The sequence below is a fragment of the Bubalus bubalis genome, chromosome 22, assembly GCF_019923935.1.
Source record: "Bubalus bubalis isolate 160015118507 breed Murrah chromosome 22, NDDB_SH_1, whole genome shotgun sequence".
Lineage (NCBI taxonomy): Eukaryota > Metazoa > Chordata > Mammalia > Artiodactyla > Bovidae > Bubalus > Bubalus bubalis.
The window spans coordinates 17,601,261-17,625,887 of NC_059178.1; the positions used below are offsets into that span (position 1 = coordinate 17,601,261).

At 44.8% G+C, this 24,627-nt stretch overlaps 1 protein-coding gene across 3 annotated transcripts in view; it reads right to left on the bottom strand.

Annotated features, from left to right (window-relative positions):
• The window catches only part of SETBP1 (SET binding protein 1), a 407,482-nt gene that overhangs the window by 200,779 nt on the left and 182,076 nt on the right, over positions 1–24,627 (bottom strand). For all 3 annotated transcript variants that reach the window (XM_025273717.3, XM_025273714.3, XM_025273715.3), the window contains exon 3: positions 163–216. In XM_025273717.3, the coding sequence (XP_025129502.3) occupies positions 163–216 (54 nt within the window). The remainder of the gene's footprint in view (positions 1–162; positions 217–24,627) is intronic.

Here is a 24,627-nt window from a genome sequence, read left to right on the forward strand (position 1 = left end):
GATGAGTTGAGAGGAGCCAGTGGGAGATGACAAACTACCAAGTCACTGTCAAGGCTGGTTCCCTGAGTCAGAGACACTGGAAATCCAAGGTGGGGGTTTGTGCCCTGGTGCCAACTTTGTTTTCTCACAATCAAAATTCATAAAAGGATCGGTGGAACTTACTTGTGGCTGAAATCCTTTGAGGTCGCTGGCTGCAAGGTCACTGGCTGTGAGGAGCTGGAAAAGAACAAAGAAGTCTTCCTTAGTGATACCTCTCAACAGTTTGCATACAGCATCCCCAGGACAACTGATCAGCAATGGCTCAGACCAAGCCCAGAGCCAGGGCTAAGTAGCAGAACCACAAAAGGCAAATGCAGTGCTTCTGGGCTAGTAGCCTGGAAGCAAGGCCTTTTCAGCTTCTGTCTACTCTATTTCTGACTGTCTCTGCTGCCTTCTATCTTCTTTCCAGGTGCGATCAATCCTTCAGTCTTAAGTTAGGCAGCATGAACTATGAATGGATTCCAACGGATCCACAGAGTCCCTGAGATTGTAAATACAAATTGCATGTGAGTTCACACACTTCTTTAGGGAGAGGGTCCTTGACTTCCTTCCTACTATCAAATTATCCTGTGATACCACAAGTAAAAGAGACAGTTAAAGGCCCATCTCCTCTGGGAGGGCTGTTGCTTCTTCATCCTCTTTTTTAAAAATCAGACTAGTGAAAATGGCCCTATCCTCTCCCCAGCTGCACATGACTCAGTTTCCTTTTACTGTATGTTGCCTTTCATTTTATATACTTTTGAAATATTCAGAGTTTATCAGTCCAACTATCATGCACAATGTTGATGGATAAGTCAGGCTATGTACATTCTGTATCTGTGTGTTCAATCCATATTAAAGGGTAAAGTTAAGGTTTTAATATGTTCGCATGCTATCCAGAAAACACTCAGTGAAGTCCTAAGATGAATTAATAAAATACTCACATTCTTAATTGTTGCTCAAAAATGCTGGGAAAGCGGGATAAAGAGAAAAGAGGCAGATGCTTATTTTGATTCAAGGAGTGTGACTGCTTGCTAGCTTTGTTAGGCCTGGAGAGCGTTTGTGAAAAATAAGAGAGATTTCATGTTTGCTGTAACAATATTTTGTTTGGTTCAGGAAAGAGAGGAAGTCATGCTGGGCTGCAGTGCCTCCAGCCTTAGAAAAGCTCAACTGGGCTCTTTAGCTCAGAAAAGTTCATCTGAGCTCATTGCTTTTTAGGCAATGACTTTGCCTAAAATGATGCACAAAGTGGTGTAAACTCTGGGATAGAATAGGAAGGAGGTGGAGATTGAAAAAGCTGTACCTCTCTCCCCACACCCAGGCCTGCAGGTAGCTTCCCGCAGCACCCCCCAACCCCAGGGGACAGGGAATTTGCCTGGAAAGGTGGCACTATCCTGAGAGAGAGGCAGCTCAGCCCCTCTGACTGCAAACACAGCCACCAACAAGCCACAAGGGCAAGTGATGAGACACTGGGGCCGGAACATAATTATAAGGCATCTCTGCCTGCAAGGAACATACAATTTGGTCCAAGGGTAAGACACGCATGTGTCAGTTTGAGTAGAGTGTTAGTGTCAAACTGTGAACAACGTAAGGCAAGAAAGGTCAGGGTGGGGTTACTAAAATAAGAGTTTGAACTGAACCTTGAAAATGGCAAGGCGGCAATGCAGGGAGCCCCTTTAGGTGGGCAGTGGGAAGAAGACATGGGAAAGGGGTTTACCAACCCCAGCAGGCAGCTCACTCTGCATTATCCCCTGCCAGCCATGGCGTGCTTTAAGGAAGAAGGGAGGGAATCAGTATCGTGGTTGCCGCTTTACAGAATTTTTTTTAATCTTCAAAACTCCTTCATGAGATAGAAAGTATCTCCACTTTATGGATGGGAAAATTGAGACTTTGGGAGGTTAAATAGCCTTTTTTAGGTCACACAGGTATGGCAGGAACTCTTCTACTGCCTTTTTACAAGGTTTATGAGACAACAGAAGTGAAAGCCAAACATCCAGTTCTTCCTAGTCCTGAGATGCTGCAACAGAAATAAACCACAGGGGTGTTCAGAGCATCTTAGTATTCGCACTATTTTGTCAAATCAGAGGCTTGGGATTGAGTAATGATCATATCCAAGTTGAATGGAAATAGAGATATGGCATTTTGGGTTATTATTCCTAATGTCCCAAGCTCAACAAAGTTAGGATCTATCCCACCCTCGCTGGAAAACTTATAACCTTTTCCCTTCTCTTAGAAAAGCAAAAGATGCATGAAATTTAGTTCTTTTTTCTTTCTTGGCTGTGCCGCACAGCATGTAGAATCTTAGTTCTTTGACCAGGTATCAAACCTGTGCCCTCTGTGGTGGAAGCACAGAGTCCTAACCACTGGACGGCCAGGGAATTCCTACAATTTAGTCAATTTAGTTCTTAATTATTTAAAGTTTTATCTTGTGCTGTTGTGTGTGTGTGTGTGTGTGTGTGTGTGTGTATTTAAATTTTCCTTTTTGTAACCTAAACAAGCCCAGGCACAACAAGACAATGGTTTATATCTCACACAACTATTGCATTTCTCAAGAAAAGTCTTGACGTACAATTAGTCATCGAATGCCTGTTGGTCAAATAGTGGGGAATACTGTCAAACTAGAGGTGAGGACTAGAATGACTAAATTGCTGAGATGTCTGAGAGACGGCCTATGACATCCTTCAAGTTGACAAGAAGAAATGACACCTAGAATGCATAGCACCTAGAGCACTTCCTGCATGAAGTAAGCATTCAAATATCTGGATGAATTAATCAGCTCCAACATGGGAACAAGTCCTTCTATATCCATGATAGATTTTACTAGAGAATATCAGCTTATGCTTCCATGCACGAGTCAAGGTTAAATTGAAGAAAGAACAGTATGGGCAAAATATAAACCACACTCCTTGAACACACCCCTTTCTAGAGCTGATTGTTTCATAGGTGATTCCACATTCTGCACCCAGGAAAGGAGAAAGAACTGGCCCTCAGGCACTGAAGTGTGGAGCTCAGGTGCAGATTAGAAATACACAACGGGAAGTCCAATATTTCAGAATTGAAGACCATCTAGATCTGGACCCCCAAAAGAGACTTCCAGTCTTACAAAAAAGACTTCCAGTTTTGTCAGGACTTGAAAGAGACAGCCAAAGATCCCTGGATGGATGAGGAAATCACTGTGTCTCCAGGCAGCTCAGGAGCCACCTCTGCTGGGCAACTAGAGGAGCGGAGATGGTACAGACAGAAGATGCCCACTCTGTCCATCTCTCCCTCCTTTCAACCAGCACAGCTCAGCTTTTCTCTTTTTCATGTAAATAGTTTCATTTGAGAACAAATGTTCTGCCACTAAAACAAATTTGAAACCTCTAGACTAAGTCCTTGTTTTGCACAAAGTTGAGAAGTGGCTTCTTCAAGCCCACTGCTAAGCTAACAACAAGCCTGTGTGGGTCCATGACCCCTGGTCCCTCTGCAGAAATATCCACAAGTGACTGTCTTGGTCCGGTCCAACCCTCACACCCAGGCATGACTGGTTGCTGGCCTCTATCCTGAAGGTAGGGAAGATGGGCTCAGCACTCAGGAGAGGCGGAGGCATGGCCAAGAAGAGATGAGAATGTTCTTCCATAAGGAGTGTCCTCAAAAGCACTGATACAGACCATCCAAACTGTCCCCCACAACCAGATCCTGTCCTCATCCCGTCCCACAGGACAACAGTTCACTACTCGGAGCATCCTAGCTGTGTGGGGAGGGATTCAGGACAGGGAGGCAGAGAGGGAGGAAAATTCAATCCTCCCTAGCTCTGGGGACTTCAATCAGGCTAGCAGTAATGAAAAGGATCCTGCCTTTTCCCAGGATGGCTGAATGTCTGCACTGCTCCCAGCAAGAGAGCTGGGCGGGTGTGGGGGAGAAGGGCAGACGGAATTACATTTAAAAGGCAAAGGAAGGAGAAAATTCTTTCATCTCCCTGGTGGAGCTGGGCAGTGTTCCTGGGGCCCTGTCTCAGACCGTTCTCATTCCTGACACGTCTCCCTGCTCTCTGCAACAGTCCACATTCAGAACATTGGGATGATGACCCTGCTTTCCATTTTGGAGGAGCTGTACTTTCTCTCTTGGTGCAAGCTCAATTTTTTTTCTGGGTCTCTCTAAGCCCAAAGGGCAGGCTGGGGAGCAGGGGGGTTAGAGGAAGATGAAGGCAGCTGTGGGGCCCTCGGGTGAGAGAAACAGCTTTCGTTGCACAAGCATTCCATTTGCACTCCTCTCGCACCCAGTTCACTGGATGGGATCCCTTTGCTTCCAGTCCGGCACCAGAAGTCACCCCCAGCACAGCTGCAGCCAGCATCACCCTGGGACCTCCATGGGCCTCAGACTGCCTCTCAAACAGCTTCCTTTTCACCTGCTAAAGTCTACAGCTTCCAGAGCTTCCTTCAAAGGAGGGGAGGAGGCTGCTCCACTTTCCTTTGTGACCTCCAGCCCCAAGAACATCACTTCCCCTCATCAAAAGGACACACCACATCTGGGTAGGGTGGGGCCTAGTATGTCTCCACCAGTGCCTCTGGCTGACCCAGGACACAGGTGTCTAGGAAGGGAATTCCTGATACAACACAGGCGGGGGGCTCACACTCGACATGTGGCTGAAAGGATCTCAGCCTTGTAGACACGCAGCTGGACGCAATGAAACCTGGCTGTGCTAGGGATGCTCTGGGTCATTTGCCCTTCTCCAATATTCACTTGACGTGGGCCAGAGAAGCAGATGACAACATGTGAGATGGATGGGTAGAAGGATGGATGGGTGGGTGGTAGATCCGGAGGTAGGCAGGTACACAGATAAAGGAACAGGGCAAAGACTGCTTTGGGAGAACAAATGACCCTAATTCAAATTTCCCTTAAAGACACCATCCTTTCATTAAGTATGCTTTTTATCTCATCTGTCCTCTTTTCAATCTATTCTCCTTTCCCTTTCCTATTTTTGTAGGAAACGGATGTTTTTTTCCCTCTTTATGTTGTGAAGTTTTCACTTGCTTCTTACTTTGGCTACAGGATGGACCATGAACTACATCTCACCCCAATTTCTCAAACCACGGAACAGTTGGGGATAGCCTGTGTGGAAGGCAGCGTTCCAGGAAGCAACACAAACACCCAATTATGTGTGCGATTGGAGTTGTTAGGAATCAACTAGAAACTGGGGCCCAGAAAGAGTGACTTAACCAGCGGACAAATCAGAAGCAACAAAGCCAACCATATGTATGCAACTCAAAGAAAGTTTTAGATGATCTAATACCCGGGGCTGGGAGACTTAAAAGGGGGAGGGAAGGGCAGCAAAGTAAGTCAGGGCTTAAGACAGAGTAAAGGAAAGAAAGCTAAGGAAGAGAGCTTGGTTTCTACCAAGCAAAAGGCTCTGGAACCAACCATGAGTAAGCCTGCAACAGAGTTCCAGGAACACAAAAGGAAATGTGGACACTGAATTAAGAGAGGTAAAACGGAATCACCAGGTTGCTATTCCTCACAGGATGATAGCTGGGACACTGCTGCATGAAAGTTTAGACTCCGAGGGTGAAAACTCACGTCTTGGCCCTGGGTCTGCCTCCACTCACTACGGGATCTGTTTTGGTGTTGCTTCACCTATTCAGGTCTCATTTTACCACGTATAATATGAATTCCACATTTCTTCTGGCCCCACAGTTTCAGTACCCCAGTCTCTCTAACCTCAGGGATAAAAGAGGTGTGACGGACTTTATCTAGTCTCCTCTCTCTCTTTTCTTCCAGGAATTCTCCCCTACAAAACACTTCTAAGAGGCTGTCTACACTCTCTGGAAGGATTCCTAATCAGAAGGACAGACAGGAGGGCAAAGAGATAGTCCTGCACTGTGTCTCTATTACTGGTGTGCAAATAGGAATTTAGACAGATGGTCACTCAAGCTGCTACACGGGGTCACCATCCCAGAGAGGCTGTGGTCACATTCACATCCAAACCAAAGGTAAACAACCTTACAATTCGGAAACCGTTCATCCTAACTGCCAAACCATGTAGGGTGGGTGATGCAGGGGCCGGGCAGCCAGCTTCTTCACAGCCTAAGTTACACACTTGAAGTGGCCATCCTAGCTGGGCTGAGTGTCCTTTTGCTAAATCCCTTCAGCTAAATCCCTTTAGCCTCTAGGAATTTTAAAGGTTAAACCTGAAACCACTGATACCTCCAGTCTTAATTTCAGGCTCTGTTCCAAAGAGCAACGAGGATGACTAATAATAACTGAATATAACCCCAAGCAAGTCTGGTCTTGATGGCTTATACTTTTCTTTTATTATTTTTTAAATAATGGGATTCTAATATTTATAGATGAGATCTGTAACAAATTCCCCTAGACATGCAGCCAAAAGAGCTCTTACATTGCTTTTAAAGATTCTACGTGTGATCCTGTACATAGAACCTATGCTCTTAGAATGGTGTGCATATTTGGTTGCTGTCCAAGTCACAGTTATAATATTTCAACTTCTGGGTGAGCATGTATTTAATCCTTCTTGCAGATTAGAGCTACAAGTACCAAGCCTAACAACAGAAGAGGCCTCTGAATGCGCTAATCTGGAACTCACTGAGACAAAAAGTCTTATTTCGTGTAATTTGAATCTAGTGAACCTACAGAAGCTCCTCCTGCCCTTTTTGAACTTCCCAGTAAAACTCTTTTTAAATGCCTTGTTCTGCTGACCAAGGAAACTGGATTTCATGGATGAAGGGCATCTTGTGTGGAGTTGGGTGGGAAGTTTACAGAGGTAAACTTGGTATAAACTAATGACATGAATGTCATATCCTCATTTATTATCCGTTTTGGTAAAAAGTAGCTCAGGAGGATTAAGTCATTTCTGGGGTTCCACCATTTGCAGGTGGTAGGGAGGCATGGAAACCTGGTTTGGTGAACGCATGTTCCCTTCCACTACATCACAACACTTCATGATGCCCCCTGCTACTTTTGTAGTGTCTATTTATAGAAGGTCTATCAGGTCCTCTATGATGCCTCTGATATTTCAAAATGAACCATGCAAAGGACAGTTATAGAACAGTGGTTTTCAGATTGTGCCCCAAGGAGCTTTGGATTCTAAACAAGGGATTGCAAAGTGGGTGAGAGAAGATGAGTTGGGGAGATCCAGGTCTCCATCCCACTTTAGCCAGAATGCCACACTTTTACTGGCATTTTATATGGAACTTCCATTTAAGATCTAGTTGATTGGACACTATAAAAAAGAAAATTTGAAAGTGCATATCTTAAAAGACAAGGCCCCTATGTAGTGAACAAGCCACTCTGATGCTAACAGAATACACCTGGAGTAAGAGAATTAACCAGCTTACCTCTTTAAAGATGCTCAGAGAGAAATCTCTTACTAGGAGTGGAATGGATGCGTGATCAGACCTCATTTTAAGAAATCAGCCTTTTTAATACTTGCCATGAGTTACTCATTGGGAAAATGCTTTCTCTTTCCTTTCCACTTTGTGCAGGCAGTGATGTCTATTTTTTTTTTTTTTTTTTTCATTTGAAGGTCAGCAGACTACATACTTAAGAAAGCATAACTAGGGACTTCTCTGGTGGTCCAGTGGTTAAGACTCCATGCTCCCAAGGCACAGGACCCAGGTTCAATCCCTGGTCAGGGAAGTAGATTCCAAATGCCACAACTAAGAGTTTGTGTATAGCAACACAACTAAAGATCCTGCATGCCCCAACTAAGACCTGGTGCAGTCAAATAAATAATAAATAAAATAAATTTTAAAAAGAAATCACAGCTAACATCAGAAAAGAAAGGAGCTAAGGACATGTTGCTTTCCAGGAGCATGATCTGGGCTGTTGGTTCTTTTCTTTGAACAAAATGCAAAATTCACATTGCATCAGAAGCGTCCATGAGCTATTCCCAAAGTCTATAAAGGCCAGGAAAGGAGGTTGCCCTCACTGAACATCACAAGCGAAGCTGGATACTAGGGGAGAACCCACCCTCATCTCTGCCTTTTCATCCGGTACCGCATTTCTGCTTCAAACTGACCAGATGATCTGCTCATTTGGCTCCAAGACTAGTATTAAAGTTTTCTAATGCATCTCCTTGGCAAATCCAAGGGAATTGATTTACACCCCTAGGCTCAGTCAGCAGCAGAGAATGGAAAAGTCAGAAGGTGCTTGCTTCAGAGAGCATCTGAGCACTGGAGTCAAAACCTTGGCTCCTCAGCTCAGTGTAGCCAATTTGGCTGAGACTCTGGGTCTCTCAGGCCAAGTCTAGAGCAATTAATCACAATTACAGGTGAATATCTAAAAGGGATAAAGTCCAGCTGGATCCAGTAGAGAGAGCTGAGCCTTGTAGCTGAAGGTAGCCACAGCTTTTGTAAGCCACAGGTAAAGTGGAAGAATCTCCTCCTTTGAAAGCCTACCCTGAACTCTTGGCAATTATGATTAAAAATATATATATATTATTTTTTAGGATCTACTTTGCCCCTTTATTGTACCAGGTAGATGCTTTAACTTAGTATTCCTCTTAATCTTCACATTATTAATGTAGGACAGTATCATTTTTCACCAGTTCACAGTTGAGTAAACTGAAGCTCATATTGGTTAACTGATTTACCCAGAGTTATGAGAGCAAAAAATAGCAGAACTGGAATTTGAACATAGCTCTGAAATCGTGGCAAGTCCATTCCTCTGTCTAAGGCATCCATGACCCCCTCTGGAACCACTAAATGGAACGGTGCTTTCTTCCTCCCTATGGTGTCAGGGTCTCATCCCCGGCCCAGGGACATTGGAACCACAGCCAGTCAGACCCCAGATGACCCATCATGCATGGAACAGCCAGACTTCTCACTTCCCATCAGCCCCATGCAGCCTCACGGTGCAGGCATCTAAGGTAACATCTTGATCTTCCCCTCACATTTCTCTGAATTCAAGTTAACTTTTCCCAAAGGAGCTTCGTTCCTGAACCCTGGCTGACCAAGGACTCACTAGGGTCTGCATTGATACATCATGTGGCTATTCTCTCCCTAACCAAGTTCACCCCCTCTGCCTCCCTCCCTGCTTCCCTTCCTCCCTTCCTCCTTTCCTTTTTTTCTTCTAGCTAGTAGAAAGTTCGGAGATGGAAATGGCAACACACTCCAGTATTCTTGCCTGGAAAATTCCATGGACAGAGGAACCTGGTGGGCTACAGTCTGTGGGGTAGCAAAGAATTGGTCACAAATGAGCACATCAGCAATACAGGGTTTGCAGTATGGTACAGGTACAAAAATAGAAATACAGATCAATGTAACAGGATAGAAAGCACAGAGATAAACCCACACCTCTATGGTCACCTAATCTATGACAAAGAGACAAAAATATACAATAGAGAAAAGACAGTCTCTTCAGTAAGTGGTGCTGGGAAAATTATATGTAACAGCTATATGTAAAAGAATGAAATGAAAACACTCTCTAACACCATACACAAAAATAAACTCAAAATGGATCAAAGACTTAAATGTAAGACCAGATGTGATAAAACTCTTAGAGAAAAACATAGGCAGAACACTCTTTGGCACAAACTGCAGCAAGATCTTTTTTAACCTATCTCCTAGAGTAATGAAAATAAAAACAAAAATAAACAATTGAGACTTAATTAAACTCAAAAGCTTTTGCACAACAAAGGAAACCATAAACAAAATGAGAAGACAACCCTCAGAATGGGAGCAAATATTTGCAAATGAAGCAACTGACAAGGGATTAATCTCCAAAATTTACAAATAACTCATGCAACTCAATATCAAAAAAACAAACAACCCAATCTAAAAATGAGTGAAAGATTTCAGTAGGCATTTCTCCAAAGAAGACATACAGTTGGCTAATAAACACATGAAAAGATGCTCAATATCACTAATAATTAGAGAAATGCAAATAAAAATTATAAGTTATCACCTCACACTAGCAGAATGACCATCATCAAAAAATTTTACAAACAATAAATGCTGGAGAGGGTGTACAGAAAAGGGAACCCTCTTACACTGTTGGTGGGAATGTAAATTGATACAGCCACTAGAGAGAACAGTATGGAGGTCCTTTACTAAAAATAGAACTACTATACGATCCAGCAATCCCACTCCTGGGCATATACCCAGAGAAAACCATACATGTATCAAAAAGATACATGCACCCTGACGCTCAGTGCATCACTACTTACAAAAGCCAGCTCATGGAAGGAACCTAAATGTGCATCAACAGAGGAATGGATGAAGAAGATGTGGTACTTATATGCAATGGAGTATTAGCCATCTAAAGGAACAGAACTGTGCCATTTGCAGAGATGAGGATGGACCTAGAGACTGTCATACAGAGTGAAGTAAGTCAGAAAGAGAAAAACAAATATTGTAGAATATTGCTTATACATGGAAACTAGAAAAATGACATGGATGAACTTATCCGCAAAGTAGAAATAAAGACACTGACATAGAGAACATACGTATCAATACCAAGGGACAGGGGGAAGGGGAAGTGGAATGAGTTGGGAGATTGGGATGGACATATATCACTACCATGTATAAAATAGATAACTAATGAGAATTTTCTGTATAACACAAGGAACTCTACTCAGTGCTCTCTGGGGACCTAAAAGGGAAAGAATCCAAAAAAGAGGAGTTATATGTACACATAGAGCTGGTTCACTTTGCTTCACAGAAGAAACTAACACAACATTATAAAGCAACTATATCCCAATAAAGATTAATAAATCAAAATTAAATATTCTTGAACTATAGAAATTTAAAAAAAAAAGACAGTCTTTGTTTACCAAATACCTCTGCTTACAGTTTTTCATTAGAAAGATAAAAAGTCTTTTTAAGGATGTAAATCAGGTTATTTGCTTATTTATTTTAATTAACCAAGGGGAACTTGTTCGTTTATATTCCTTGCTAGTGGTTGAAATGAAAATGACTTTGAGACTCTATCTGAAAACTGCGCAATTACCATGCAATCACTTTCACAAATGGTCCTGCTCTTGCACTCTAAAACTGTACAATGTTGCAGCCATTGTATGTGCTGTGTACTTACTTGGTCCTGCCATTTCCTAGGACAGGGTCTCCTTGAGGACTGAGACATGTGGCTGCTTCCAGAATGATTCTTCACCATTAAAGATACTCGACCGGGTCTGCCACAGCTTTCTAATGATGTTCTCCAGTATATTAAGCCAACAGAACACCCTTGGAAAACAGGACTAGAGTCCTAGCATAACAACTTTGAAGAAGGCATGGTTCTCTGAAATATCTATCCTGGGAGTTTGTTAAAACTCTGTTCCTCGTGTATTTTATATAGGACTTCTGGAAGTAGCTGGTTCACCAAAAATTCTTTTCTGCCTGGGTGTGTATGTATCTACTTCACATAGTCCTGCTTCAACTAACTGTTTGCTAAAAATGGTTTCTTATGATTTTACTCTCAAGAATAAGATCATCTATCTGGAAAACAGATATTTTCTTTTCATCAAAAGCCATCATATGTGGACTATATCTCCCTGCATCTCTTCCCCCAATAAGGTATCCTTTAACTGGTTCTCCCTGAAATCACACGTGTGCCTGACTCACAGTCCACATAGTTTTGGACAAGCCTGCTCAGAATTTCTGGCTGGCTCAGTGGGGCAGGGTAATCTCTAGACACTGCTCACTGAGGCTGCACAAAATGAATACAACACACAGATGCTATATCAGCAGGACTGGAAGTAGCTGCTAACTTAGTCTGAAACCCCCTTAGTAATCACATGGCCAAGTCCTTTATTTATAGCACAAAGGGTCCACCAAGGGACTGGCAACATTCACTTTCAGGGCTACACTTGGCAATTCATCTGGTGACCTTGGGCAAGTCATGTCCCTGCCTGGCCCTCAGTATTTATGCCTGACGTGGGAAACTCTGTAAGATCACCTCATGATCTGACAAGCTGTGAATCCGGAAAAGGCTATGGATGGCCCTGCTCCTCACCCAAAGCACTATCAGGCATCACATAAACTGTCGATTACTAAAGGTACTTGGGAGGGAGTTATCATAGCAAAATGGTGGAGTGGCAGAATGGAAGGAGAGGCAGGACCCTGGACAGAACTGAGAAGCTGGTGAGGCCTAAGTGTATATTTAGGAGAATCCAGGCTCTCCATCTCTTACTGAACTAAGACTTTTAAAGCCAAAAATATCCTTAGGCAAGTCACTGACCAATTTTTTTTTTTTTTTTTTTTGCTCATTTCCTCCATCTGTCAAATAAGCAGGATGGTTTCTGTCCCTTCATCATTGGTTTCTGTCTTTCATTGTTGCTGAGATGACTAAGTAAGATCATCATTTGAAACGTTTTTAGATCTAGGAGTAAACATATCTCATCAATATCATACTTCACCATTCTTTGGAGAAGTAAGCTGCCTCTTGTTTCTCTCCACATAAGCCTGGATTCAGGAGAGTATCCATAATCAATCAGTTACTCCATAATCGCACTGTAACTGTTCCCACTACAGCTATTTGCTGTGCTTCATTTCTAACTGGATAAGAAGAATTGGAATCCCCAGGTCTTTTGATTAAAAGAAATTCTAGATCTAAGGAACTGCAGCTAAGAATAGAGGTGAGAGTAGCCCGTAATGTGGAGGGCAGAGGATCTTTTGCTACATCATGAGCTATATGGAGCAAGTCTTAACTCTGGGACAAGAGGAGCAAGAGGGTAGGGAAGCTGTATCTACCCTTGTATCTAAACACGAGGCACGTGTCAATAGCAGTGGCCTAATCTCCCCCATTCACCCCAGGGCTTTCCTTGACCTCATGGGATACTAACACACATCCTAATTCTAAAACTCACAAGCTTATTTCCACATAATACTGACAATAACTTGACAATAGGGCTATCTTTTAATTATTTACCCTCTGTTATCTGTTGAGTGCCGTACTACAGGCGTTCTTCACAGTCATATCACAGGGAACGCTGCTTTTTTCCAAGGTGTAAAGTGGCTTTATAAGAGAATGGTGCAGTATGATACTGATGAAATGTCTTTACTCCTAGATCTAAAAACGTTTCAGGTGATGATCTCACTTAATCATCTCAACAACAATGAAACGCTTGAGGGACAGAAACTATCCTGCCTGTTTGACAGATGGAGGAAATGAGTCAAAAAAAAATTGGTCAGTGACTTGCCTAAGGATGTTTTTGGCTTTAGAAGTCTTAGCGTAGAAGGGATCCAGGGGCTGATTATTCAGACCAGCCTCCCTCCAATGTAGGAATCCCCTTTTCTAACTTCTCTGACAGATGGACACCCAGCTTGAATCGTTCTGAGGAAGTGCCGCTCCCTATTTTAGTCTTCAGCAAATTCTACCTTTATTCACTTGAAATATGCCTCAGTAAAACTCATCCCCCTACTTCTGAGGAATAGGAGCTAACTGCCTCTTTTACTGTCAAGATCTCCCCGTTAAACAAGCAATATGAACCCATTTTACAGATGAGGAAACTAGTCAGCCCACTCCAGGCCACAGATCTCAAGTTAAGAGCAAGACACTAAACCCAGAGGATTTCAGACACAGCCTCTCCCATAAATTCTCCAGTCTTTCCCATGTTCCCACACTGTAGTATACTTGGTCCTCCTGCCACTGGCCATTCCTAATACATTTGATGACCAGATATATTTATATCCATACAGCCTCAGGTAGAATATCCTAAGGGCTTTTAACTCGTCTCCTCTTGGTTTCTGGTGTCGTCATCATCTAGGTTACAAACGCCTCCACCAAATGTGGGTCTGTGTCAGTGGAAGGAGTAACTGCTACTAACAAGTCTTGTCCTGGAAAAATCTTTAATAACTGACTTTCTGGGGGAGAAAAAAAGGCCTGATGTAAGACACTTGCCTATTTCCACAGTGTAAATATTCCCACCAGTTCAAGTCCAATAGATGTGCCCCATGCCTCTTGCCACCACGAGCTGGCTGCAGTACACCACAGTGCCCACGGGACTATCTGCTACAGACCACTGACAACTGGACTGGAACACAGACCGGTGACTTGAATGAAGCAATGTCCAGAAATTAACATGCTCTCTGCGCAAATCTGTGTATGAAGTAAGCCAAGCTTTTGAATGGAGTAAATGTGAAGGATGCTGATATTCATGAAATAAATTCATTCAATAAATATATATTTTTCTAGGAACTGGGATATAAAAGTTTAAAAAAAAATCTGTTTTCAACAAGAGAAAATAAAGTAAAATGATAACAATAAAAATAAAATAATGCTGCTGCTGCTAAGTCACTTCAGTCATATCCCACTCTGTGCGATCCCATAGACGGAAGCCCACAGACAGAAGCCCACCAGGCTACCGTCCCCAGGATTCTCCAGGCAAGAGCACTGGAGTGGGTTGCCATTTCTCTCTCCAATGCACAAAAGAGAAAAGTGAAAGTGAAGTTGCTCAGTCGTGTCCGACTCTGAGCGACCCCATGGACTGCAGCCTATGAGGCTCCTCCATCCATGGGATTTTCCAGGCAAGAGTACCAGAGTGGGGTGCCATTGCCTTCTCCGAAAATAATGCTATAAGCTATTAAATGTAATAAAGGATGAGAAAAATAAAGCAGAAGAAAGGGGCAGAGTTTAGGATGTACTGCTTTAAAGTAAGCCAGTCAGGAAAGGTCTATCTAACAAGAGAATATCTCAGTAGACAGAAGTAGGGGAGTGAGCTGTGTGATATTTGGAGAACGATCCTAACAGAGGGAACACAGCGTGCATAGTTACTGACACGGACATGAGCTCAGTGTAGTGGTAAAACAGCAAGGAGACCAGTGTCACTGGGGCAGAGTGAGCAAGGGGATGGCAGCTGGAGATGGGCGCATAGCAAGGCCATGCCACACAGAGCCATCAGGCATTAGTCCCGAGGTCTCGGTCATAGCATAGCACTCTAAAGGACATGGGGAGTCTTTGGAGGAGAGCAGGGCGTGGGCTTCCCAGGTGGGGCAGGGGTAAAGAATCCGCCTGCCAATGCAGGAGACGTAAGAGACCTGAGTTTGACCCCTGGGCTGGGAAGATTCCCTGGAGAAGAAAACGACAACCCACTCCAGTATTCTTGCCTGGAAAATTCCATGAATAGAGGAGCCTGGTGGGCTATAATCCTTGGGGTTGCAAAGAGTTGGACACGACTGAACAACTAAATGGAGAAGGCAATGGCACCCCACTCCAGTACTCTTGCCTGTAAAATCCCATGGACGGAGGAGCCTGGTAGGCTGCAGTCCATGGGGTCGCTAAGAGTCGGACATGACTGAGCGACTTCACTTTCACTTTTCACTTTCATGCATTGGAGAAGGAAATGGCAACCCACTCCAGTGTTCTTGCCTGGAGAATCCCAGGGACGGGGGAGCCTGGTGGGCTGCCATCTATGGGGTCACACAGAGTTGGACACGACTAAAGCGACATAGCAGCAGAACAACTAAACACAGCAGAGTACAGACACAGCACACAATTTGAGTTATACAACTAAAGGTTTCCCAGCTGCTGCATCGAGAACAGCTCACAGTATTTGCTGATGGACTGGCTGTGGAGTGAGAGGGAGAGACAGGCATGAAGGATGACGCCCAGCATTTTGCCTTAGAAAGGATGGAGTTACTTCTAAAAATTGGGAAATCTAGGGTGGGTGGTGGTGTAAGTATGTTCACAACCCATGAGTATTAGGTGTGACTGACAAAGAGAACCTCAGTGCAGAACAGATGTGGACAGTGGACCTGTGGATGCGCTGGGCAAGGAAACCTGAAAGGTATGTGGGATTTATCCAGTGTGTAGGCCATAGTGAGAAATCTGCATTATTAGGGATTCAAGATAAATCCGAGGAAATCTCAGATAAATGTGGTGAACCTGCTATAGTCTGAATGTTTGTTTGTCCCCAAAATCCATGTCAAATCTTGACCCCAACGTAATGGTATCTGGAGGCAAGGCCTTTCGGAGGGGATGATGTCATGAAGGTGGAACCCTCATGAATGGGACTAGTGCTCTTACCCCCAGGGAGCTGTTTAGCCCCTTCCTCCATGTGAGGACACAGTGAGAAGAACCAGGAAGCAGGTCCTCACCAGATAACAAGCCACTCAGCACCTTGATCTTGAATTTCCTAGCCTCTAGGACTGTGAGAGATACATTTTTATTTACAAGCCATCTAACTTATAATGGCTTCCCTAGTGGCTCTGTGGTAAAGAACCTGCCTGCCAATGCAGGAGACTGGAGTTCGAGCTCTGGGTCAGGAAGATTCCCTGGAGAAGAAAATGGCAACCCCACTCCAAGATTCTTGCCTGGGAAATCCCATGGGCAGAGGAGCCTGGAGAGCTACAATTCATGAGGTCTCAAAAGAGTCAGACACGACTTAGTGACTAAACAACAAGCTTACGATAGTTTGTTATAGCAGCTAAAAAGACTAAGAGATGAACCTGGCCCTATTTCATCTCCATCTTGGTTGAATTCGCTGGGTGTGAGTTTTTTCAGACCTGTGGACCCCATGCTCCGTCTTGTTTTCTGGCTCCATTCGGGTCTAAATTTCAACTTTGTCTTATGGAGCCCATGGGAGTACCAAGCCCATGCAGTGTCTACACTCTCTGGATACACCAGTGAACAAATACGATAGAAATACTGACCTTATGAAACTCAAGAGTCTAATCAGGGAGACAATTATTTTGAATAGCAGAAATAAGTGTAATTTAGAGTTGTGACAAGTTAAAAAAAAAAGTATGGATAGGGTAGAGAGTTAAGAGCAACCTGATCAAGGGAAGCTTTCTTGAGGAAGCAACAATGCAGCTGAGCCCTGAGGAACGAGCAGACATGGCCAAGCAGAGAACCACGGGAAAGGTACCTCCGGAGATGGAGCATCATCCTCCAAAGGCCTCGAGCAGAAAAACAATGTGTGAATTGGAAGGGCCTTACAATCTCTGGGCTTCCCTGATAGTTCAGTTGGTAAAGAATCCGCCTGTAATGCAGGAGACCCTGGTTCGACCCCTGGGTCGGGAAGATCCGCTGGAGAAGGGATAGGCTACCCACTCCAGTATTCTTGGGCTTCCCTTGTGGCTCAGCTGGAAAAGTATATGCCTGCCATGCGGGAGACCTGGGTTCAATCCCTGGGTTGGGAAGACCCCCTGGGAGAAGGGAAAGGCTACCCACTGTAGTATTTTGGCCTGGAGAATTCCATGGACTATATAGTCCATGGGGTCGCAAAGAGTCAGACACAACTGAGTGACTTTCACTACAATCTCTAATGTGAAAAGTAGGCTAGACCGAGGTGAGGCTCCTGAATCCTAACCAAATCCTTGATGACCCAGCACTGCGCCCTCCTTCCGTTCATTTACTGTCCCTGGAGCTCATTTTTTTCACCTGGGAAATGGGAACACCGATCAGGCCCATACTGGATTGTCATCAGTCAGGTTCATGTACCTCCTAGCAGCTTAATCTTCAGCTTCTGTTTTCTTATCCATAAAATGTGGGTAACACTAGCTACCTCATAGAGATGTTTAAACAATGAAATACATGTCTGTAAGGAGGCTAGGCAGTCAGTGCTTCATAAAGGTCAGTTGCCCCCCTCTTCTCAGACCCTTAAGGGGTGCAGTGAGGCTCAACTTGCACCACTGAAATGGGATGGTGGGGAGGGCATGTTGTCTCCCACTAACAGGAGCAATGGATGGCGGTAAGCCTCACGCTCGTTCCTCTCCCTTGCCTGCCCCCACGCCCCTGGAGGGCTGTGGGCAAGGTGGAGAGGCTCTGGACACGGCTCTTTTGTGGCTGGGTTTTAAGTGGCCACCTCAGCAGAAGGCTGATACCTTGCCTTCCTGGGCTGAGGGTGAGGGTGGGCAGGAGGTGGTGGGAAAAGCTGGCTCTTCTGTGAAAGCTTTTATTAGAAGCAGGGGATTCCCCAGTGTTCTTTCAAAGTCTTTCGGCCACACAGTAAATGTCCCAAGGTCAAATTTATTAGTGTATCTAACAGCCCCGAGAACTCTTGGCTTCGGTGCTGAATCCCTCTTATCTCCTCTCCCCGCCTGGAGCCTTGCAATTTAGCCAAGGCAGCTGCTCATCCCCCTCCCCCAAATCTGTATACAAAAATAGATACATGCAGGCGGTCACTGCTTTCATGGGTCCATCATCAGAAACTAGATCTGCTCAGGACACTCTCCAATAAGGGGAAAGAGGAGCTGGTGGATGATTACATGGTAGAATGACAGAGCTTGGGCTGGTCCCCAGCAATCCAGAAAGGGTACACACAGCACCTGGGAAAAGCCTTTTTACTGTCTGAACTTCAGCTTTCTTATTTCTGAAAGAGATCCAAAAATTCTGCTGAGCTCACGGGGTTTGGGGAAAATATTTTTGGGATGGTGGTCATGAACATCCTTCATACCTGTTATATAAACAAAGACTATTATTGAGGATACTATGATTTCTACTGTTTCCAATAAGCCAAATGACCATGGTTAGGTGAGGAGAGGACCCACTGGATCCCTTGTGGAGCTGGCTGCTCCTGAGTTGGACCTGGGATTCATCTCAGAAGAGCAGCTGCTATTTAACCAGCAGCTTCACACCTTGCCTCCTGGGAACACAGAGGGAACAGGCTGCTTTCCCACAGCCATGGTGGAGAGCACGGGTGAACAAATGGCCAAGGGCACAGCAGGCAGGGCAGCCAAGGGACACCTCGAAGAGGCTGAGGGCACCCCAGAGGCTAGCTTAGTGAAGGGTCTGTGTGAGTTGCCTTGGTTTCTTCTGCATCTCTGAGAAGTGCCCCCTGCCCTGAGGTGGGCTGGGGGCTGGGCAGAGCTCCTGGCTGCAGCCTCCCAGCCTGTGCCTGCGCATCTCATTACTGAGCAGGGCTGAATCAAAGCTGCCCCGTGCAGCTGCTGTCCCATTTAATCCATTCGTAATCAAAAGTCATTAGCATGGATGCCTTGGTGCTGAGGTTATTGCGTGTGTGATCAAAGCCACGGCTCCTGCCCACTCCCCAGAGCTGCCTGCACCTGGGAGGGCATGGAGGCCTGGGAGCCAGGGGCATGAAGCGGCAGCCCCCGGCTGTCCGACGGAATGTGGGCTCCTTGAGTAAAGCTTGGAGCAGCAAATGCTGCCTTGCCCACCTGAGGTTCAACAGCCTTGGGGAGGCCCCTGACCCAGGTCCTTTTTCCCTTTGGAGGCTGACATTCCCAACTCATAGACTTGAGGGAGCAGGTGGAGGCAAGGGAAGGCTGAGGGCAAGCAGGGGACGCATGATGTTAGACTCAGGAAGAAGAAAGAAAGTGTTAGTACCTCAGTCATGTCCGACTCTGCAACCCCATGGTCTGTCCATGGAATTCTCCAGGCAAGAATACTGCAGTGGGTTACCATTCTCTTCTCCAGGGGATCTTCCCGACATGGGGATCGAGCCTGGGTCTCCTGAATTGCAGGCAGATTCTTTACCATCTGAGCTACCAGGGAAACCCCCTAGACTCAGGAAGGATTTGTAAACTCTCACTTATAGGAGAGGACACTAAGACCCAAACAAAGCACAGTACCCGGCTAGCAGGCACCTGTGGGTATATGGCAGGAAAGAAAGAAAGAGGGGAAGAGAGAAAAGAGAAGAGAGGACAAGACAGAAGTTTCCCCCAAGTGCTGCACAGCAGAAAAAGGAAACACAAGCCTAAAGAAGTAGAGCAGGAGGAGCTAAGAGTCAAGATGTTCTGGGCCATTAATAGTTTATACAGTCCTTCCAACACACCAGCTCCAGTAACTCCCTGAGCCGTCTCCCTAAAAGCAGTGAAATCCCAGCCCAGATATCACTCTCTATTTATAAATTCTGCCTGAGTAAAGCTTGATATTCCACTTCTCTCTGGCCATCCAGATTACGAGCATCACTAAGGTCCAAAGGAAGACTCAAGTCTTTCAAGAAGTTTCTCGAACCTCCCTTCTCTGAACTGTTCTACCATGTTCTACCTGAAACACTCATTTGGTACTTAGCATGCCTTGTCCTTATAGCTCCCGGGTTGACAGGAGAAATAATTACTCTGACTTATGGATGTTGGCGATGATGACATTGATAATGATGTAGGGTGTATGAACTTTGCTCCATCAGCCAGACCAAAGCCCCTACAGGCAGCTGTCATGTAATGCCCTTCAGGACACCCCTCCAGAGATGCTCTGAAGTTGACCAGGTCCTGAGTCTATGACCAGAAATTGTGAGCTTCTTGAGGGCAGCTCTGGACCTTGGATGTCTTTGCATCTGTTTCTGGGCCGTGCACAGTCCTCAGATATGGCAGACCCATAACGAGAGTCTACAGAAGAGTGAATGAAAGACAAAGTTTTGCATGAACGTGTCTGTGTTAGAATTTTGACATGGTCAGTGTCAAAAAGCACTAAGGCTTTTGGGCTGTCTGTTTTCTCTGCCTGAAATTCTCTTTCCGGGCTGCCTAAAGGTACTCTATTTCCACCAAAACTTCTGAACCATTCTCAAGAGGCCACAGAAAGAAGAACAGAGTGTGTGGTTTGTACACAAGACCTGGGTGCATGGAAAAACTGCATGGGATCGGCTCTCTGAGTTAGGGGGGATTCTAATCTCCCCACATGGGGAAGAGTCCCTTGGGAGTTGCATGTATTCTTTTAGATCCCAGTGGATGACTGGGATGCAAATACCATGATATACCATGAGTTAATACATGATATTAACTGTTTACATGACTATAGCTTTCACGATGGATTTGGGATAAAGGAACATCCTAGATCCAGGTTGTGCATGACACTGTGCAGTCCTTCACACCAAGAATGATCAAGTTTGGGAGCTGAAAGCTAAATGGGAAGACTTGGGGGCAATTTAGAAACATTTACAATAGGACCCAATACTAAGAGAATGAATCTTTCCCTTGCTGAGTTCTATGTCATGTTGGAAGATAACCAGGTACTCCAAAGGTATAAATAATAAATAATCATCCATTATGGAGTGGGCAACTGATGGTAATAACTAGCCTTTACATAATAAGCTCTCATATGTGTCCGTGTGTTAGACAAATCTTATTTGTTTCTCACAAGTGTTCTGAATAGGCATCAGTAATTCCATTCTGAAGATCCAGTGACATTAAGTCATTTGCCCGAGGCCACGTGGTGAGAAAGTGACTGAGTTGAGACCTGAACTCCTGACTCTGATCCCTCTGCTGAGTGCTATTCCCCATCGCCTTCCCCTTCTCTGGCTCAGCCCCACCTTGAGCAGGGTGTAACTGATGCAGTGCATTCACACATCATGGACAGAGCCCAGGTACCTCAGCACTCGCCTCACCTCTCTGCTCATACACACTTCAGGCAAAGCATCCCAGACTCACACTGCTGGAAATAAACATTTGAATGTATTCAGATAAGTGAATTAAAGCTCTGAAAGGTTAATCACCTGCTCAACACCACGAGGTTAGTATGCGATAGGCTTAAAACCCAAGTCTTGCACTCTCAGTTCAGTGATATTTTTATCGAATGGCTGTATCTGATAATGGAACAGTGGCTGGGAAGAGGGGACATGTGGGCATCTGTCTTTTGCACACTGGCATTTCAAGGACAACACTCTACTTAAAATGTCTGCAGTAATTTACTAATATGTTGCCACTGTGGGCACACAGGGCCAGTGCCAACCTCATCCTCCTAGGAGTAGATCAGGGTGGCTCTGGCATGGGCATCCATTCAGCATATAGTGTGTGGTATCCACCCGCCTTTACCACTAGGGATTCAATATGAACACAGGACACTGGGGAGAGCAGGTGGAGATTTTCTCCCCTGATTTTTGAGAATCCACAATTTCAGCTTAATTTGTAATAGATAGTGAGCGTAAAGAAACTGACAACAGGGCCATCAGCTATTCTGTTAGTAACACTTGAGGCCACGGCACTTCAATATGACTCGAGCCAGCTGTCCAATGCACAGAAAGACCTTTGACCCCACCCTTGGAGAAATGTAATTCTCTTCATGCCTCTTTCTGTCCACAGGGAGTTAGAAACCAGAGCTGCCAGAATAATCAGAAGGCTTCCTAATGACCATGCTCAAACAAGCAGAGATTACGTATTGTCAGAAATGTAATCTGCAACTCTTCTCATCTGTTTCATTTTGTTTGCATTTTTAAAACCACTCCTCGAGGAAAAAAAAAAAATGAGACGGTTGGGGTCCTCCCTGTTCTTGCACCTAAGTGATACATTTATCTTCATCTGGCATATCTTCATCTTCCCCTGGCATGCCAGGGAGGGGAATTAGAATGTGTTAAGCTCACAGGCTCTCTAGTATTGCAGTTTCTAGCCCATAAAGTAGGTATGCATGTCTTTTCTAGACATGTAACCAAACACAGATTAACTATCTGTACACTGACATGACCAAAGACAGCTTCTCTGAATGCTGCTTCCCAACCTTTGTCGATACCCCTATGGATCAGACACACACATACTGACCTGCCACACAGTACGATGCTCATTGCGACCCCTGCTCCCATACTCTCTGGGGGCTTTCCATCATTTCTAATAACAGCTGAGATCCTTACCATGGCCTTCAAGGCCCTCTACACTTATCCTCTCATTCTCTGGAACTCTGGCCCACTCAGCTCCACCCAGCATGGCTCCACATTCCTTTTACACAGTTTGCAGTCTTTGTCAGACATACTACAGAATTGCCTAGTGTTTTACACACACACACACCCACGCTCCAGGGTGAAATCCGACCCTAGAAAGTTTTTGTAGAGTTGCCAAGGTAATTACTACATTTAGCCAGGATTGAGGACCAAGGCTTTTGTGCTGGCTGCTTTCTCTGTCTGGAATTCTCTTTCCTGGGATGCCTACTGGCTCTCTCCCTGACTCTACGAACATCATAATATGTATCAGACAGGCCTTCGCCAGCTAGTCTCTCCACATCAGCACCTCTTCCTCTTCTCCATTGTTTTCTATCCTCTGCCTTACATTATCTCTTACATTATCTCTCTTGGTACATTTAGGTTCTCTGACATTTTATTGTGTATCTCTTAATTCATTTCTTATCTGTCTCTCTTCTAACCCCTGTCCCATCTGACTTCAGTGTAAACTCCCAAAGTACAGAGATTTGTTTCATTCACTGCTACGTCTCAACAGTGCCTGACACATTATAGGGGTTCAATAAGGACTTGTTGACAAGTAAGGCATGAATGTCTCTCTGCTCTGTAATCAGGAGGGCTCTGCTTTGTGTCCCGAGCACTGGAGATGGGTTTGCATCAAGCCATTTCTACTTCATCACACAACGGCAGGCCAGGTTTGGATTTTCAGCCAATGGGCCTGTGTACTCACTGTGGTAGCTGTGGATGACTGAGATTCTCATCTGCGAAGGCACAGAGTGAAGGATGGAGATGCTAGTGTTACAAATGACTGGGCAGGCATCATGGCAGAACTGTGCAAGGCATTAGGCCAACAGGCGTGGCCTCTGGCTAGGGCTGGATCCTTTGGGAAACAGGAGGCCTTAGAAGTGGAAAAGCAGGACTTGGACTACTGAGCAGATCCTACAGCCATCACATAAAGTGGGACTCTAACCTGTGCCCTTCCAACCACTGCAGTGATATGCCTATTCTTAAACTCCCCTTTCTCCCAACTCTAGTATCTGCTAAGGATATGTTTTTATCCCCTTTTTCAATGTCAGTCTAGCTTTGGTTCTAATACAGGCATGAGACCCCAGGGTGGCCATTTCAGTTTAGTTCCTTTGATTGACTATCCCTGTCATTATAGAGTTCTCTGAGTACATTTCAAGAGCACCCAGAAAGAGCTCCATGTAAAAAAGTTCTATGTAAGTTAAGGAGATGGTAACAGTCAATGAGACTCAATCAATTTATTGATGTAGGAAAGTAGAGACTACAGTGGATTTTTACTTATTTCCATATGAAAAAAAGTGAAAGTGTTAGTTGCATCCGACCCACTGTGACCCTTTGGACTGTAGCCCACCGGGCTCCTCTGTCCATGCAATTCTCCAGGCAAGAATGCTGGAGTGGGTTGCCATGCCCTCTTCCAGGGGATCTTCCTGACCCAGGAGTCAAACCAGTGACTCCTAAGTCTCCTGCATTGCAGGCAGATTCTTTATCTGCTGAGCCATCAGAGAAGCCCTTATTTCCATATACTACTGATGAAACAGCTAATTGGAGAAATTAGGACTAATCAATAATTTGGGAGGCAAACATCCGGATCACACTAGGCTATGAGAGACTCCCCTAAAATGTGGACTTACTCATTCAACAAACATTTCCTGAATACTTACATACTTACCGTGTGCTGGGGCAAATGGGGCCCCCAGGCAGAGTGCTTTACCTCTCCATGCCTAGGGCACCCAAATCCTGGCTGTGCCTAATCACCTGAGACCATTAAAAAAAAAAAATGTTTAACACACAAGGATCTGATGTTTCAATTTACAAGGTTCAGAATGGGGCCAAGCACATATTATGTGATTCTGTTTATAGGAAATGTCCTCAATAGGCAAGTCTGGAGAGACAGAGTAAATTAAACATGTCTTAGAGCTGGGGAGGGGAAGGGGAAATGGGAAATAACTGAATGAGTATGGGTTCTTTCTTGGGGTGATGAAAATGTTCTGATAGATGGTGGTGATGGTTGCACAACTATGTGATACACGAAACACCAATGAGCTGTCCACTTTAAAAGATGCGCACAACAAAGGTCAGAAACGCAAGGA